The 16,802-nt window shown below is 36.9% G+C and overlaps 1 protein-coding gene across 2 annotated transcripts; it reads left to right on the top strand.

Moving 5' to 3' along the window:
• The first annotated feature begins 541 nt into the window (after positions 1-541).
• Positions 542-12,799, top strand: pcgf1 (polycomb group ring finger 1). 2 transcript variants are annotated; one of them, XM_012919734.3, is made up of 9 exons: positions 542-688; positions 4,432-4,537; positions 4,682-4,834; positions 5,070-5,141; positions 8,007-8,109; positions 8,312-8,357; positions 11,013-11,096; positions 12,243-12,323; positions 12,605-12,799. In XM_012919734.3, the coding sequence occupies exons 1-9, from the start codon at positions 602-604 to the stop codon at positions 12,653-12,655; spliced, it is 783 nt and encodes a 260-aa protein (XP_012775188.3). In that variant the 5' UTR covers positions 542-601; the 3' UTR covers positions 12,656-12,799. The 2 variants fall into 2 exon arrangements, with proteins under 2 accessions (XP_012775188.3, XP_004553749.3); XM_004553692.3 differs by having other exon boundaries at positions 11,010-11,096; positions 12,605-12,798.
• Positions 12,800-16,802: the final 4,003 nt, after the last annotated feature.

Raw genomic sequence — 16,802 nt, 5'->3', positions numbered from 1 at the left:
ATTACTAAATCTTAATCCAAAAGCACTAATAAAATTAGGTGGAATGGGAGAGTAACACTAAGAATGTGCAGCTCACAAATCTGCGGCAACTCTCAGATGTTATTATGTCAGTATGTACAACAGTCTCTAAGATCTCTAATTTCTAATGTTTCCAGTATCATATTGACTCAGACAAAAAGAGTTAAGGCCGTTCCGAAGGTTAAAGGGAGTCCAATTTGGTACTAAAAAGTGTACTTAATAAAGTTGCCAGTGAGCGTACACGTCTTTCTGACAGTTTAGCTAACAGATGACTAATTTAGTTTCAGCCACGTATTTCACCATTTTATTATCTATTTAGTATTATCTTTAGTTTTTAAGCCTTTTCCCACACTCTCACGCCCTTATTTAAATAATATTTTTTTCATAACAATTGTGGGGTTTTTTTATGTTTCCATTGGGGAAAAAATCGGCGTTTGCTCCCACTCGTTCTTTAAGTCATTATTCTTTTATTGTCCTTATTTAAAATTCGTTTTTCTCCTATTTCATTTCGCAGCTCCCCGCCTCAACTTAACACCACCACAGCCACTTCCGGTTTACCCGGAACTTAGCATAAGTCCCAAAGATGGCGGAGCAAGGTCCGATGGCCATAGCGATGCGGCTACGAAATCAGCTACAGTCCGTTTACAAACTGGACCCACTGCGAAACGAGGTGAGTATTGGTGTTACTTGAGCTCGTCCTCATAGAGGGGGGAAGGTACCGAGCGTCGAAGTGTAGCAAGGGGGACTTAATCCCACGTATTAGCGGCAGATCGTTGTCGCCTCCGCGGCGCTGATGGAGAGAGAGGAGAGCGATGCTGCTGAAGCGCTGCGAGGAGAGACGTGCTTGAGCATGCGTAGAGGGCATGAGTGCGATCGTGTTGTTTTGTAGAGCAGCGTGCTGAAACCTTTTCAACTAACTGTTATTTTGCTTTTTCCAGAGCACACATTTAGCACTTATTCTCAGTTCAAGTTGGGTTTTTTTGTTTATTTACATTTAATTCAAGCCTTGCGTGAGTGAAGTGGGGCGGTAACGATCGTTGCACTCCGTGGGTTCTTTCTCGTTGTGTAATGAAGTAACGGCTCTCGTTTCGAACTGCTGTTGGTTTGTGGTTGATTTGATCGTACGCAGTTGTTAGTAAGAGAACGCTTCGTTGCTTTTACTCGATTTTCAATGTTTCATCGCGATGCTGCCCGTAGTTTCCACCAAATCTGTGCAAAAACGTGACAAACATCATTCCACTTTTCTATTAAAATGTCCCCCTTTGTTTCAGTTTAACCCATGTTTTGTATCAATATTCACCGGCGCCACTAGTAGGAAAACTTTCTTTTGTTTTTGTTCGGTTCGTGGGTCTTTCCCACAGAGGTCAAAGGTCAGGGTCAGCTTAGCGCAGCACCTCTCTGAGCTGGACAAACCCGTTTTCATGTTTGACTACTTGAGCAAAACACAGACACTTGTCTACAGGGATGAGTTATAAAAAAGTTCTTGTTAAATTCAGCTTTAAACTCCGAGTTTTCATACATTAAAAAAAAATGGCACCCACTAAAGAGCCTTTTCCATTCCAAAGAAAATCTTCAGTACTGCACCTTTCTAAGTTTTTTAAATATTAAATTTTCTGAAACTTTAAAAAAAATGTCTGCTAAAAATATAGCAAAACCCACAAAAACTGTATGTAGATCAACTGGGCTTAAGTGCAGAATCACCATTCAAAGGCCCATTGTGCGCATGGATATAAAAACAGTACAAGTCAGAATGCTCGACCTTTGCAGTGACCGCATACTATGACTCCACAGGAATTGTGCTGTAGGGGACATTTTAATTTGGTCTCTGTTGTTCCTTTAGAAAGAGGGGAATACACTGCACTACAAAGTTGTCCTTAATAGTCTGTTACCTTTATCTTGTGAAAATCCCAGCTCATTCAGATTTTTAAGTAAGCTTTCTAGTTTGATAGTGCCTTCATCCATAGCTCTTGTTATTTAAATGCAGAGTTTCTTTTTATGGCCTTTTGCTTGCTTTTGCCAGCAGTCCTTCTCTCATCTCATCAAGGCTTATAAGCTGTTCCCTATTTTTCCATGTTCTTAGTTTAAATCCAGAGGCAATCATAATTTTGATTTTTGTACATGTAGTGCCTAAACTATGGAACAGCCTTCATCAGACCAACAACTCAAATGAATCAGTGGTTTATTTGTTTTGTTAAACACTGGCCATATGCCCTTTGACTTTGGCTATATTTCACAGCAGTGTTTTCACTGGAATTATACCCTTACTGTTTTGTAAGTATAATTCTACTACGGGTATCACAATAACCATTACATTCAAAGAAATTAGACATCAATGTTGTGACATAAATGCATAAAAGCAGTGTTTTTGTAAGAATCTTTACAGTTTTATGTACTTTTATTTTGACTTTAAATATTTCCCATAAATGACACAATTCATACATACATAATAGAGCTGGGCGATAGAACGATAACGATATGTATCGCGATATAACTTTTACTCGATAGAGAAATTAAGCTATCGCGATAGACCTCGCCGCTCTTGTACTCTTAAAAAAAAAGGTCAGCCAATCCAAATTAAGTAGCGCAGAGCCGAACCAATCACAGCCGCAGCGTCACGTCGTGTGACTTGTTACGTACAGCACAAGTGCCAAGCCGCGCGTGTGTTTGTTTGGGAAGCAGCCAGCGGGTAATGGAGCCAGCGCGTAATGGAGGAAATGAGTGTGCCGACTAGAAAAATCAACCGAGCGTGACCGAAGAGAAAACAGATGATGGTTCCAATGCCGGAGAGATTGTCGAACGGAAGAGCCATAGAAGTTCCGTAGTGTGAAGGTATTTCGGCTATTTCAAGTCTGACAAAAAACAGAGTAGCGTGCACTGTAAATTGTGCCGAAAACAAGTCTGGAAATACAATAAACTGGTGCATGCGTCACACTGTGCGCCACGTTATTGTTTCGGTGAAATGAATTTCTACAATACTGTTAATTCTACTCTCTGCAGTGTTTACATGCTTACATATACACACAGTTACTGTCCCTCCGCACATACGACTCGGTTCTGCTTCTATGCCGCAGCTTTGTTTATTTTTTCCCACCGAGGCTTCTAGACTTCTGATTGGCCAACATTTCTGCACGGTTAGGAATCTAGCGCCACCTGCTGCTTTGGCATGTTCATAGCAGCGTTTTCCTTCATTTCTCCCTTTATGTGTGGACGGGATTATTTTTTAAAACGAAAACGGAAAATCTCAGTTTTCAAAAATACCCGTGTACGTGTGGACGTAGCCTCAGTCTCTGAATGGAAGCGCTAATTCGTCATTCGGCTTTTGTCAGACTAAAGTAACTGTTAAAACTGTTTGAAAAGATAAGCTATACAACAAGAAGAGATTGAGAATTTCCTTTTAGTTCTCAGTTTATTTGATATTGACAAAAGTTAGTCAGTTTTGTCTGTTCTTCTGTAAAACAAACTAAGATTTATTTTTAGAATTAATATTTTGTTTCTAAGTTGATTTGACAATTTAGTAGTCTGTTTCGTTTGTTCTATTTTGAAACTTAAACGCTTTAGCGGCTGCCTTTTGTGTAGTTTGCAATATTTGCCTTTATTTATCTGAAAAAGTCTCATGTTCCTTAAGTACATCTACCCTGTTGAACTTATTATGAGAAATAAATATTTAAATCAAAACAAGCTGCTGATTATTTCACATTTTACTTGTTAGCAACGGCACATTTAAATCTTACAAATATAGTTATTTGGCTTATATCGTGATAGATATCGTTATCGCCTGAAATGAAAAAAACATATCGTGATATGAAAAAATCTCATATCGCCCAGCTCTAATACATAATAAGCAAAGATTTGTACTTTGTGACATAGGGCCTTTTCCTACTGGACCACATCCAGCCTAAACCATTGATACAAGGCAGGATGGATCCATGCTTTTGTGTTAGTTACACAATGTCCAGTTTTATATCCTGCTCTTAGCTGAAAATAGTGGCACCAGTGTGGCCATCTGTTGGTGTAGCCCATCTGCTTCAAGGTTTGACATGTTCAGAGATGCTCTTCTGCATACCTTGGTTTCATGAGTGATTCGTTGTCAAAGCAGTCTGAGGCATTTTCTCTTTTTGGGAACATTGTCTATAAACCCTAGAGATGTTTGTGTGTGAAAATCCCAATAGAGTAGCAAAATACTCAGTCCAGTCCTTTTGGCAACAAGAACCATGCCATATTGAAAATCACTTCAAGTCATTTTTTCCCCTCCATTCTGATACTGGGGTTTAAATTTAGCAGGCTCTGTTGACCATGTCTGCATGCCTAAATTTCGTGTTGCTGCCATATGACCTGCTAGATATTTGTGTAAACAAGCAGTTCCACCTAACAAAGTAGCCAGCTTGTCAAAACACTTTGTTTTTGTCTCCACAGGAGGAAGTGAAGTTGAAGATCAAGGACCTGAACGAACACATTGTCTGCTACCTTTGTGCAGGCTACTTCATAGATGCCACAACAATAACAGAGTGTTTACACACCTGTGAGTGTTAACAGAGCCAAATGATCATTTATTCTAATATCATTTGCTGCCAACAGCCTTAATGCCATTTCACAGGCACTATTAAACTGTCTGTTATCAGCATAATGTGAAGAAAATATCTCTGTTTCTTTTTTTCCTCTACAGTCTGTAAAAGTTGTATCGTAAAGTATTTGCAAACAAGCAAATATTGTCCAATGTGCAACATCAAAATTCATGAAACGCAGCCGTTACTCAACCTCAAATTGGATCGAGTGATGCAAGACATTGTCTACAAACTGGTGCCTGGATTACAAGAAAGTATGTAAACAAAACTGCTCTCTACTATTTGCTAGTTATAGTTGGAGTCGGTTAGTTTTTCAAGGCACGTGTGCTTGTTTTGCACCTGCCAAGCAAGTGAATGCTGGAGTAATAACCAAATGAAAGCATCCTTTAACAGAATGAAGTTTTTAAGTGATGTAGGCTGTTCTTATGAGTTGCTGCCTTTCACATTTGAATGATTTTCTTAGTAAAATCCTTTGTTGTGTTTGCTTAGGTGAAGACAAAAGAATAAAGGAATTTTATCAGTCACGTGGATTAGAGAGAGTCATTCAACCTGCTGGAGATGGTAAGTCTTCATTTTATTCTTGCATCTGTCAGCATTATACAAAAAGACACTATCTGGAATCCAGTGCATTAATTGGTTGAATGCAAATCATGCCATATTGACCAAGCTGTTATCAAATAATGCAGTGGTTTTGAATTAGTTAATGAGTGACTATGAGACTGATGTTTATCTTAATAACACAAATCTTACCTTTTGGCTGATATACTGGACAGAATTATGCCACACTGGCCACAGCTGCAAATTCTTTTTCAAGGTTATCATCAAATTTCAAGCATTTATGCTTTTTTGCAAGTCCTGAGCACCATAGTCAGTTAGTGACAGAGGTGGTGATTGTCTGCCCTGAGTCAAACTGCACACAGCAAAAAGACCAGTGTTAAATGAACTCCCACAGAGTCATTTTCAACACTTTTTCAGGGTTTATATAGCTCCACACTCTTTAGAGTTAAATCAACATTTTTGAAATAGTTAAAATATTTAACACTGTGCCAGAGTTCATGTTTTAACTCTCAAAACAGAGTTAAAGTAACACTTTAGAGACTGAATAAGTGACTCTGCTGAGATACAGTTTTTAACCTTCTGGTTAGTGTTGGCTTCACTCCCTATAGTATCAGGCTTTCTACACTGGAAAGTGTTAAAATTAAATTCTGAGAAAGAATTATATTGCACACAATAAATTTTCCCAAAAAGGACATTTATTTTGTCATCTAAAAATTGTTAAGAGGGTACAATGTAGACTGTCTAATCTGAAACATTGTATGACCTTTGCATATCGAAAGGTTTATAAAACTTTATTTTTGACATTTTCACTATGCATCTCTCCTCAGTATGTACAACTCTGAATGCATATAGATGGTTATCAAAACACTCTGTAAACAACATGTTTCCCATAAAAAGATGACATCTCAACCAAAAGTAAATCACTTGTTTGGCAAAAGACAGGCAGGTCTTCTTCAACTGCACTGGAAATAACAAGTCCAGCTTTATATTATCTTGGGACAAATTAAACACAAAGTGTGCTTTGAAAAGTTCATCAAATGCTCCAAGTGAGTGGCTGCCTGGCATGGAATGTGAGATGCTTATCCATTGTGATGTAGAAGGTGTCAGTCTTGCTCTTCTGATGCCTGACAGCGAGGAGGTATGGTTGCCAACCATACCTCCTCTGGAAGAGCATCAATTACAGAGATGCTCTTCCAGACTGCAGCATGACTGGGGTTGACATAAGGAAACTGAAAATTATTCACAGAAATGATGTCCAAATACAGAAATAAATAAATAAATATAGAAGAGATTGCTCAAAGACATATTATTGAAATTTCATGATATAATTACCTTATGAAAGACTACAAGTCTCTGACTTGCATCACTTGCGCTGATTTTTGGACCTTTGTCCTCCTGGTGGTGGTGGAAGGAGATGTAACAACAACAACAGCGATGACATTTCTTGTTTAAAGGCTGAAGATGAAAAGACACAAAATTAATACAATTTCATCAAATGTACTGATCTGTTTTACAATGAAAACAGGGAAAGTTAAAGTTGAAAGTTGTAAAAAGTAGATCAATTTTTAGAGATACACAAGAAATTTTAAAGTTTTTTAAATTTAGTCAGTTAGTATGCATTTATTTGGCACAACTATAAAGAACACAACATACACTGAATACATACCCATGACTATCAATCATGTGAGCCACAAGTATGTTAACCATTTGTCATCTTGTGGCATCCTTCGTGGTGTTTGTTGCTTGGTATTCCTGTATTTACTTGGTCACCACCAAACTTACTTCCTAAGACAGTTTCAATTAACTATTAAAAATGAAAAAACAAACAAAAAGAGAAAAATGAACATTGAGGAAAAACCTGGCAATAAGGAATCTTTCTAGGAACTTGAGAGGAAAAAACAAAGCACAAGTGTCAAGCTTTGTAGCAACCTGTTTAGCAAATACTGCAGCAGTATTGTTAACTCTGCATCTCTTGCATGGGACCTCATCTACGATTATAGTTGAGGCACGTGAGCTGAAGCTTGAGTTGGAGTCAGGCAACTCAGAAGCAGAAGACAGGTCAGGAAACACTAAAGAAAAGGAAAATGTCAAATAATTTGTTCAATTGAATATAAAGTGCTTGATTATACTTTTTAGTGTATCTCACCATGATCGGTGAATACTGTTAACAGCACGTTGCCTTTATTTTTTTTGCAGTTCTTTTGATGTCAAACTGCATGTCAAATTCCACAAAACATCGAACAATAGAGGGGCATTAATGCCAGCCTGAACAGTTTACTTTGGTTTTTTTCATCACTAACAGCTTGAATGTGATCTGTAACATAGATAGATAGTTAGAGGCTGTTAACAGTTTGCGTTAACTCTTTATTGCCAGCGCCAATAGCTAGCATATTTTCTTTGTTTAAATCTTTTAAATGCACAAAATACATTTTATAGCACCAGTTTCTAACTATCTTTGTAAGTTCTACTTACCCTGTAGAACTGCATGCAGGTGCAAAATCAGTACTGTTCTTCCATGAGGCTCCAACTGATGAAGAAAAATGTCCGCACTGGGGGTGTCTGGGAGGGCTGGGCTTAACTTGAGTTCAAAATGAACTCTATACAGAGTTAAAGCTATTAAGTTAACTGATGACAGAGTTAACATTTTTAACCAACCTCTGTGCAGAGTTTCAGAATTTGGAATTTTCTCTTTTAAGAGTTAAATCAACAATGATGGGATACATTTTGTCAAATAACTCCAACATTGAGTACAATTTAAGTCAGAAAGTGTTTAAATCACACTTTGAGGCTTAAAATCAACTCTGAGACATTTACTGCAGCACATTTCAACACTCCAATTTTTGCTGTGATTGTCTTTTTTCTGTCTAGATGGTGTACCAGATGCTACAGTACCTTACACAAGCTTTGACCACTCAAAAGCTCACTTCTACAGATACGACGAGCAGGTTTCACTGTGTTTAGAAAGGTTAAGGTAGGCTGTACTTTTGCCTGTAATGGATTATCTTAAAGTGATCTGTGTGTACTTTAATAAAATATTTATTTGAGATAAGGCTGATAGAATGTAAATATGAAGGTGATTATATTAGTCTGCATGTTGTAAGCTATGAGGTTCAAGATAAACCTGTTTTAACAAAGCATGCATGTTTCAAAGCTCTTTATTTCTTGTGTTTCAGTTCATCACTAGCTGAAAAAAAAGATAAAACAAAGCTTACTCTTCAGGTAAGTCACTAATAAGCCCTGATAGAGTACCATAAACGTACATCAGCAAGTCTTTTTACTTTGTGAGATTGTTAAGTGTTTATTATTGCTTTTAAAGTGGCCTCTTTCAAACATGTCTCCGGGGCACATTTTTTTGAAGCTTTTACAAGTTATTTCCACACTTAACTGTACAGCAAATACATGGCACAGTGACAAGTGCGGACATAGAAGGTCTGGTTTGTCTGGCTGCTGATGAAACATCACACTCACAGAGAGACAGGGATAAGTGGGAGAAATACACCAGTGAGGCATATAATCATTCTTTATTTCCCAACCAAACTGCTTCTTTCTCAATAACTGGATTTTCGTAGTATCTTTGGCCCACGTATTGAAAGCGGAGGCTTAAGCTGTTGGGTAATGTTAGCAGTGGTTAGTGTTGAGGTCCTTATGTCAAACAAGCTGTGTTAGATCAAACATCACAAAGAAGTGTATCATTAAATAGTTGGAACTAATACATTGTTTTAAATTGCTTTGGGGACCAGATCTATTAATGTATACTTGTCAAGTTTTTGCTCTCTAAGTGCACAACCGCTTACTCGTTGTTATGTCATCTATTCTTTGGGCCAAACCGTTGGATTCATGGAAAATGAAGGCTGCTACTAGAATGGCTTCAATGGATCTTTGCTCTATATATATTTCGGACAGTGTTTCTCAAACCTGGAATGCTCAACTTTACAAGCAAAAAACTATTATTTTATGCAGTAAATTGAAACCCACACTTACAGAAATGGTGAAATGTTCTTATTTCGTTTCAGGGGATTTCCTTTTGCTGGAAAGCCAAAACTTGTACTCAGCGTACTGTATATAGACAGGTCCATATATATTTGGACAGACAGTTTTTTTTTTCTACTTTTGCTTCTGTACATTACAACAACAAATTTTAAATATATACATATATATTTAAATTTATACATACATAATTGTTATGTTTGTTGTTGTTTTTGGTTGTGTACAATGTCCTTGAGTGTTTTGAAAGGCACTTTCTTAAATAAAATGTATTATTATTATTATACATATATAAATACAGAATATATAAGTAAGCAATGAAATATACTCATTAACGAAATGTAGCAGCCAAATGTCTATTGCACAGTATTTTGACAATATGAAACATGGAAAAAAGAAAAATATATTGGTGGAAATGTTGCCTACTAAACATTTCCATATTTTGGTTTAATGGGTTAATTTTGATTGACAAATTTATTGAAGGACAGATAAGTACAAAGTAAAATGGAACTTATTGTCCAGTTCAGGTTGGGTATAAGGATTATTAGGGGATCCATTTAATCCAAACATGCTGTACATCATCGGTCCCCAACCTTTTTTGTGCCACGGATCGGTTTATGTGACGGGCCGGCCTTTCAGGTGTCGCAGATAAATATAACAAAATAAAACCAGTACTGGTACAAAAAAAAAAGATTTATTCATAACACACAGGAAAAGACCCGGGTAAACCGAGTTAACGATAAAAAATGATGACAAAAACCGACAAAACCCATAAATTTCACAGCCAAGCCTCAACTCTCGTGGCCCCGGGGTTGGGGACCGCTGCTGTAAATCATCAAAAGTGCAATGACTTGTTTCTCCAGCAGAGGGCACCATTGTTTCACAGACGTTCATGTGATTCCAAAGCCATGCCCATTTCCTAAACTCTTCCACTTAAGAGGAGTTTGATTGGGAGAGTTAATTTTGATTTTGCATGGGTTCAATTTCATAATAAGGCAGATTTGGGCTTTGTTGTTTAGGTGTTTCATCACAACTTTTAGTATTGAAAAAATTAGTGACTATATTCAGTTGTACTTCACCCTGACCACTTTCTCACTACTCTGCATTTGCAGTCGTAGTCTGCGTTGTTTTTTTTGTTTTTTTACTGAGACGTGAAATAATTAAAGCAAATTTCTGAGTTCTACAAAAAGAACAGTAAAACTCACCCTGCTTTCGTGGGGATAAGTAAGTTTAGCACCGTGGCTTAAGAGTGTCGAATAAGTCAGTCGGGACTGGAAAATGTCGAGCAGGAAGCAGAATTTTTCTTCACTGTAAATCTAATTGTAACACGAATAAGCCACACCCTGGTGTTTCACTCCCATCTAATTTATCTTAGTTTATATTTCCTTAATACTTGAAATGTGCTTTTGTAACAAAACACGGTTAGAGTGGGTGAGACTGTACAAATGTTGATATTATAAACATTTTATTATTTTAAGGACAAAATTTAAGACCACTGTTAAGACAGAGGCGTGCTTTTCTAGCTTTACAGACAAATCTATAAATACTTTTTATAACTATTGGTATAAAACTTTGACTCAACCCTGCAACAGTTCCTCCATCAATACAAAGTGTGAGTGTTAAAGTCCAGAAGTTTAACTGAGCCCAGTTTATCAGTTTTACAGGTTTTTTTTTTTAAGAAAAAGGTATAAATTTGACATATTTACCTTCAGAATAAACAAGAACAGTCCCTGAACATCTCCCCTGGGGTTATAGGAGGCTATGCAGTAAAATAAATGTGCAGCTGGCCATAATTTATTTGAATTATTTTCAGTTTGAACATGTTAATGACTCATTATATTGCTTGTCTGAAGTTTTACAGTGCACTGTTTGACTTTATCTCTGCAGCAGAAGTTTGTTCGCTGTTCTGTTCGAGCAGAAGTGAGGCACCTACGGAAAGTGCTTTGTCATCGATTAAACGTAGAAAAACACCAGGTAAGTCAGCCATACTCTTTTATCTCATCAAACTGTAACATTACAATATTATTTCCCAGCATTTTTGTTCTTCCCTGATATAAAAAGTTATTTGTTTTAATTACTGTGTAAAATAATTGATCTGTCTAACCAACCCCACTCTTGATCCCTCATGCTTATTTTTTACAGGGTCAACTTATCCTGGCCCTTAATTACAATTAATTTTTAATCTTTATTAGACATGTTTGTCGATTTCAGACCAAAAAATCCAGTGAATTTCTCTAATAATAGCTAGAATTTCACCCCAGGACTACATACCTTAAAGGGCTTTTTTCCTGTTTGCATTTGCGCTACTAATAATTAACGACATACCACATGTTTCAGTTTAAATGTGTTAAACTGTGTCACATCTTGGTAAACCCAACAGACACAATAAAGCTGCATCCTTGTTTAAGAAGTAAAGAACTTACTGTTTACCTTTATTTGTGTCAAAATGGTTAAGTCGGACTTAATTTAATTTCCATTAAGATCATTTTATCTTTACATTATAAATCACAACTCTACCTATTAATGTTTCTGCTCGTCCTTACTTGAATGTTTTGTTTGCGGGTGTCATTGTGGCGCATTCATAACATAAGCCATTTCTGTGTTTATCTTTGTCTGTTCTTTCTTGCCCATTTTGTTTTCTTGTGTTTCACTGAGATGGGTTTTAGATTCTCAGACAGAAAAAAAAAAGCTAATTAAAATGTTGGTTAATCTTCCAAAGAGGGCTGTATTATATGCAGTAATAATAACATTAGTATAGTGTTTTACTGTTAGGACCTTAGCTGACTTGCTCTGTCAGTTCCAGCTCTCAGGCTGTATTTTCCTCATGTGTGCTACAAAAGGATCAAAATAGATTTGTATTCTTTCCATCACATATAGACTTAATAAAGCCTGGACACACTGGTCAAACAAATGTGCTATTATGTTTTTGGGTTGTTTTTGTTTTCATTAAGGTCTCTCAGGGACAAATTCCATTTAAAAAATTCAGAATAAAGTAGTTTAGTCCATGACAGTAGCAGTGTCATTAACGCAAGCTGCCCAGTCATGTTTTCAGTGAAGAAAGAAGTAATAGAAGTCTATATCAAGTTTTTCTTCACATCTGTTTGTATGGCCTCCCTACAGGTCCAGATGCTGTTCAATAACGAGTTTCTGCCAGATCACATGACCATGAAGCGGTTATGGCTCTCACACTGGTTTGGCAAGGTACAGTGCACCCACTGTCAGCTAGCACAGATAAATGCCACACATTTCTTTACACCTGAACAATTCCTTTGTACTAGAATTCAGTTGGTAAATAAGGAGAAAGTTTTAAGATGTATAATAAAAAATTCCAGTCATAGCTTGAAAAATAACTGTTAAAACAATCTGTTTCAATTGAATAAAACACAGTCTGGAAGTAGTGGGATAGGTTTTGCGTTATCTGTGCAAGATGTGTATGGTTATGTATATCTCACTTTAAATACTGCAATATCTTTTCCCTTTAGGCCCAGCCATTAGTTCTTCACTACACCATCAAGGACAAAAGGAACAGATAGGACTTGTTTTTCAGTTGGACAAAAGCTGTACATATTTTGTACAATACATATTCTATTTTAATAGTGTTTGTGTACATATACTTATTTTCCTTGTTTTGTATTTTTGAAAATAAAATTTTAAATGGAAAAAATGAGCTTGTGTTAATGACTGGGTAGATGTTTCCATCAGCATAAGGCCTGCATACGCAAAAGGTTCTCGGTGTCTAATTCATTATTTATTGTACACATCACCTGACAGGCTGAATGGAGGGTTGTGGACAGAATACAAAGAGATTGGTGCTCATTGCAGTTTGATTTAATATCTTGATAAAAGCTGCAATAAGTTATTCAGTACGTGTGAGTTATGATCCAGTTGGCAATGAAGAAAATCCACTCAGCAGTGGATTTTCTTTTCCCTGCGTACAAATCCATAATCATTAGTGAGGTTACGGCTGCAGTTGTGAAACCATATTATTTATGGGGGGGTTGGGTTTTTTTGGAGGGGGGGGGGTTGTGTGCCTTATTATTAAAACTTGTCAACAAATAGCTTAACTGCAGCCATGTGTTGGCACTGTGAGTGCAGTGTTTCGTTTAATTTCAAAATTGAACACAAATTATTTTCCTATGTTTACATGAAAAATATATAATCATTACTTGTTTTGCCATGAAGTTATTGGATGTTTTTCATGATTTCTTTTTTTTTTTTAGTTTAAGTTTTAAACTTTAAATGACTACTAGCAAAATAAATGATGTGCAGAAGATATAAAGATCAAATGTGAAAAACAAAATCAGATTCCTTAGCTTTTTTCCCCACTTTCATGATTAAAGTAAAATCTGTTTTGGCTGCAGATACAGCCCCGAATACGTCTGCCATGCTTTACACATCTGGACTATTTCCCCATCTTCCATGAGAAAACTGTTCATGCTTCTGCAGGTAGTTTATCTCTGAAATAAAACATCTTCTAAGTTTGTTTGCAGAGCGCAGCACATTTCACACTGGTTTTTGCATTTTCAGTTTTTCTGGGGCCTCTCACAGAAAAGTTGGGTGTATGATTGTTTCAAAGATCGTGGTTTTAATAGTCGCCCACGCCCCACAGCAGTAGTTTTTTTGTCCAGTCAGAAACCTGTGACTCCTAATATTAGGAAGTGTGAATATGCGTCTCCTATCTCAGCCATGTAGCTGCTTCTGTGTTGACACAGACCACTTGGTTTCCTCTCTCACAGGCCTGCTCAGGCTAGATTTACAGCCATGCCATGTCTTTTCCATTTTTATAATTGACCTTACTGTAATCTGAGCGATATTCAGCGCCTTGGAAACAACTACTATCCCTCCCCTGCATGGTAGTTCTCTGTAAACATGTCAGTGTGTAGATTACTCAGGATTATCCCTACATGCACATTTAAGCTCACTGCTTATGCAACTGTGTGTGTGTGTGTGTGTGTGTGTGTGTGTGTGTGTGTGTGTGTGTGTGTGTGTTTTCCAGTCATCCACATGAATTGTTTGCTTTTATTTACAAAGCAGGTCAGGAAAATTGCGAAGTAATTCAGTAATATAAAAAGTCTGAACCTTAAAGTGTTTGTCCTCAAAGTCACTTAGTTACAACTTTTTGTTGTTGTTGTTGTTTTTTCTTAGCAGTTAAACATTTCAACTCATAAGTTAGGATTCCTGCAATATACAGATTTTTAAAAATCACGAAATTTGTGGCGACGCATCCTGAGATTATATGGTCTCAAACAATCCCTGAAACCAGCAAAAGTTTTCATTAGGTCCTGCATACCTGATAAATGCCCCTATCTATGAAGCACCATGCTCCCACACTCTGTTACAAATCTGTGGTTCACATCCCAAACTGGAGATAAGTGCTTTAGAAAGCTCCCCCGTTTCAACCGAACTGCTGTTTTCAGAGTCACTGCAGCGCTTCTTATGGTGACCTTCATATTGTTCAGTGAGTCCAGTGAATTTTCTCTTTGGAATAACAGAATGTAAAACCACCTCCTTTCCTCCTCCCCCCCCCCCCCCCCCCCCCCCCCCCCTTCTTTCTATAACACATGGATATTTTTCCACATGGCTTTTGGGGAAAACTGAGGGAGTTTTATCTTTGCACTGAGTTTTATCTCTGTCACATTCTGTGGCTGTTTTGCCCTTCTTGCAAAGCGAATCCTCCCAGATGGGCACTAGATGGCACACTTGGTGCTTTTCAGTTATCGGACTAGCTTTGATGTGTGCGATCTTGTCCTGAGTGAAAGCAAAGTCTCTGATAACCTGACATGATCTGATAATACATACAAGCCTTCTGTCTCTACTCTTTCTAAGTACGCTGTGGTGTTGCTGCCAAACCATTTAAGCAACAGTTTGCTGGGCTGCTCGATGGGTTTCTTAAAGATCTTTTTTGGACATTTATATTAAGAAAAAAAATAACAGTAAATGTTTAACAGTTGTGTAATATTGCATAGATAACATCTAGGATATTTTTGTTCTGTGCTAGATGTGGACAGACATCAGTGTTCATGTGTCTTAAAGGGCAAAGGTTAGAAATAACTTTAGAGTTCATATTGAAGAAATCCTCGTCTTCATCAAGGGGAAAACAATTTTCCAAGTGTGGAGGTCAGTAAGCTGTAGTAAGGCAGCTGTTGAGTAAAGAATCACTGGAATTTCTCATGGTGGAGCTTGAGGGAAAAAAGTATTTTCCATGTTTTTTACATTAAGCTTGATAACATCTAAACGTTACTATAAAAAAAAAAAAATCCCCCCCTCCCCAACAAACACACACGTGATTTTCCACCCTTGAGGATGTCTCTTCAGGGTACTCTTATGTTGCAAACAAAACGATAATCTTCTAAAGCTGTGACCTTCACGCCAAAATATATGTTTCCAGTTCTCTGTTGGAGCTTTTAACCACATTACAGGTTGTCTCTGGGTTTTTTGGTCCTCTTTATACTAAATTATAAATGTGCATCTAAACGTGACCCAGTGACTTTGAAAGCCAAGTGCCTGCTGTCTCTTGATGCACAGGACTATCTGTGTTTTAAAGTCAATTTGAAGAAAAGAGTCAAATAGATGGTACACGTTACCATACAAAGAAAAACAGCTATTCATACAGCAATTCAATTAAACATGTTAATTATTATTTCTAAACCAAGTTTTAATTAATGAAATTGATACTTTGTAACAAAAAAATAAAGGATTGTAGAGATTTATCTGATTAATAATTAAAGCGGTTGTTATAAGCTCAGTAAAAATCACAATGAATTGAAGTGTTATTTATAAAGAGAATGTTGTAGCTTTATCAGGAGGTTAATCCTATTGGGAGCTTTATCCATTTTACACTGACTTTTATTTAAGGCTCCATCCCCTGCGTTGTTCCTGCTGCCAGAGTGTCTTTATAATAAAAGGCCTACTTGACTTTTCAACCTCCACGATTCCAGCCGATTACTTCTATTGTGTTTGCCAGTCTGCTGTGTTTATCTGCCCGCCCAAAAGAAGAGAAGAAAAAACTCGGTCCTAACAAGCCCTTTAGTTTTCCCTCAGTTTCACCTTTTTTTTTGTTGATTGAAGTGAGTTTTTCTAGTAACGGACAATTAAAAATAAAAGACAATTGTCTCAAATAAGAAAACATTTTTCAGTCTGTTCTTCTTAGCAATAAAATAAATAAATAAACGATGTGATACCTTTTGCGTTTATTTTGTAAAATGTTTTATTCTTTCTAATTTAATTTGAAATGTTGTTAAATTCATTTTTATTTTCCTTATTTCATGGTCGACAAACTGAATGCGAATTATCCGATTTTTCTTCTGAAATATTAAGAGCATTTTAAATTAATTTCGGTTAAAAATCATACATTTGAATACGCTTATCTGATTAGGTTTCTAAATTGAAAAAAAAAAATAACTCGAAAATATTTTAAAGGGAAGCGCGGAAAAGCAATTTTAAAAATCCTGCAGGACGGTTTTTATGTTGAACATAAGCTTAAGGGAAACTCAGTTTAAGATAAATTACGTTCTGTCATTATATAAACTACAACAGCAGCCACCTCCCCTCCCTCACTAACGCACATTCACCAAACTTTTGGTGTGGCTACAAAACTGTTGCAAATGGTCGGCTGGCAGCAGCAGCAGCACGTCGCATTTCCACTGCCTCCCATTGAGGTTTATTCATTAGGATCCTCAC

This window comes from Maylandia zebra, linkage group LG2 (assembly GCF_041146795.1).
Source record: "Maylandia zebra isolate NMK-2024a linkage group LG2, Mzebra_GT3a, whole genome shotgun sequence".
NCBI classification, from domain to species: Eukaryota; Metazoa; Chordata; class Actinopteri; order Cichliformes; family Cichlidae; genus Maylandia; species Maylandia zebra.
This window is presented reverse-complemented; position numbering and strand designations above follow the sequence as displayed.

Excerpts from the sequence above, each read along its gene's own strand:
- pcgf1 (XM_004553692.3), top strand. The coding sequence starts at position 602 with ATGGCGGAGCAAGGTCCGATGGCCATAGCGATGCGGCTACGAAATCAG. Across the intron at positions 4,835-5,069 it reads GGTGCCTGGATTACAAGAAA|GTGAAGACAAAAGAATAAAG; the intron begins GTATGTAAACAA and ends GTGTTTGCTTAG. Across the intron at positions 5,142-8,006 it reads CATTCAACCTGCTGGAGATG|ATGGTGTACCAGATGCTACA; the intron begins GTAAGTCTTCAT and ends TTTTCTGTCTAG.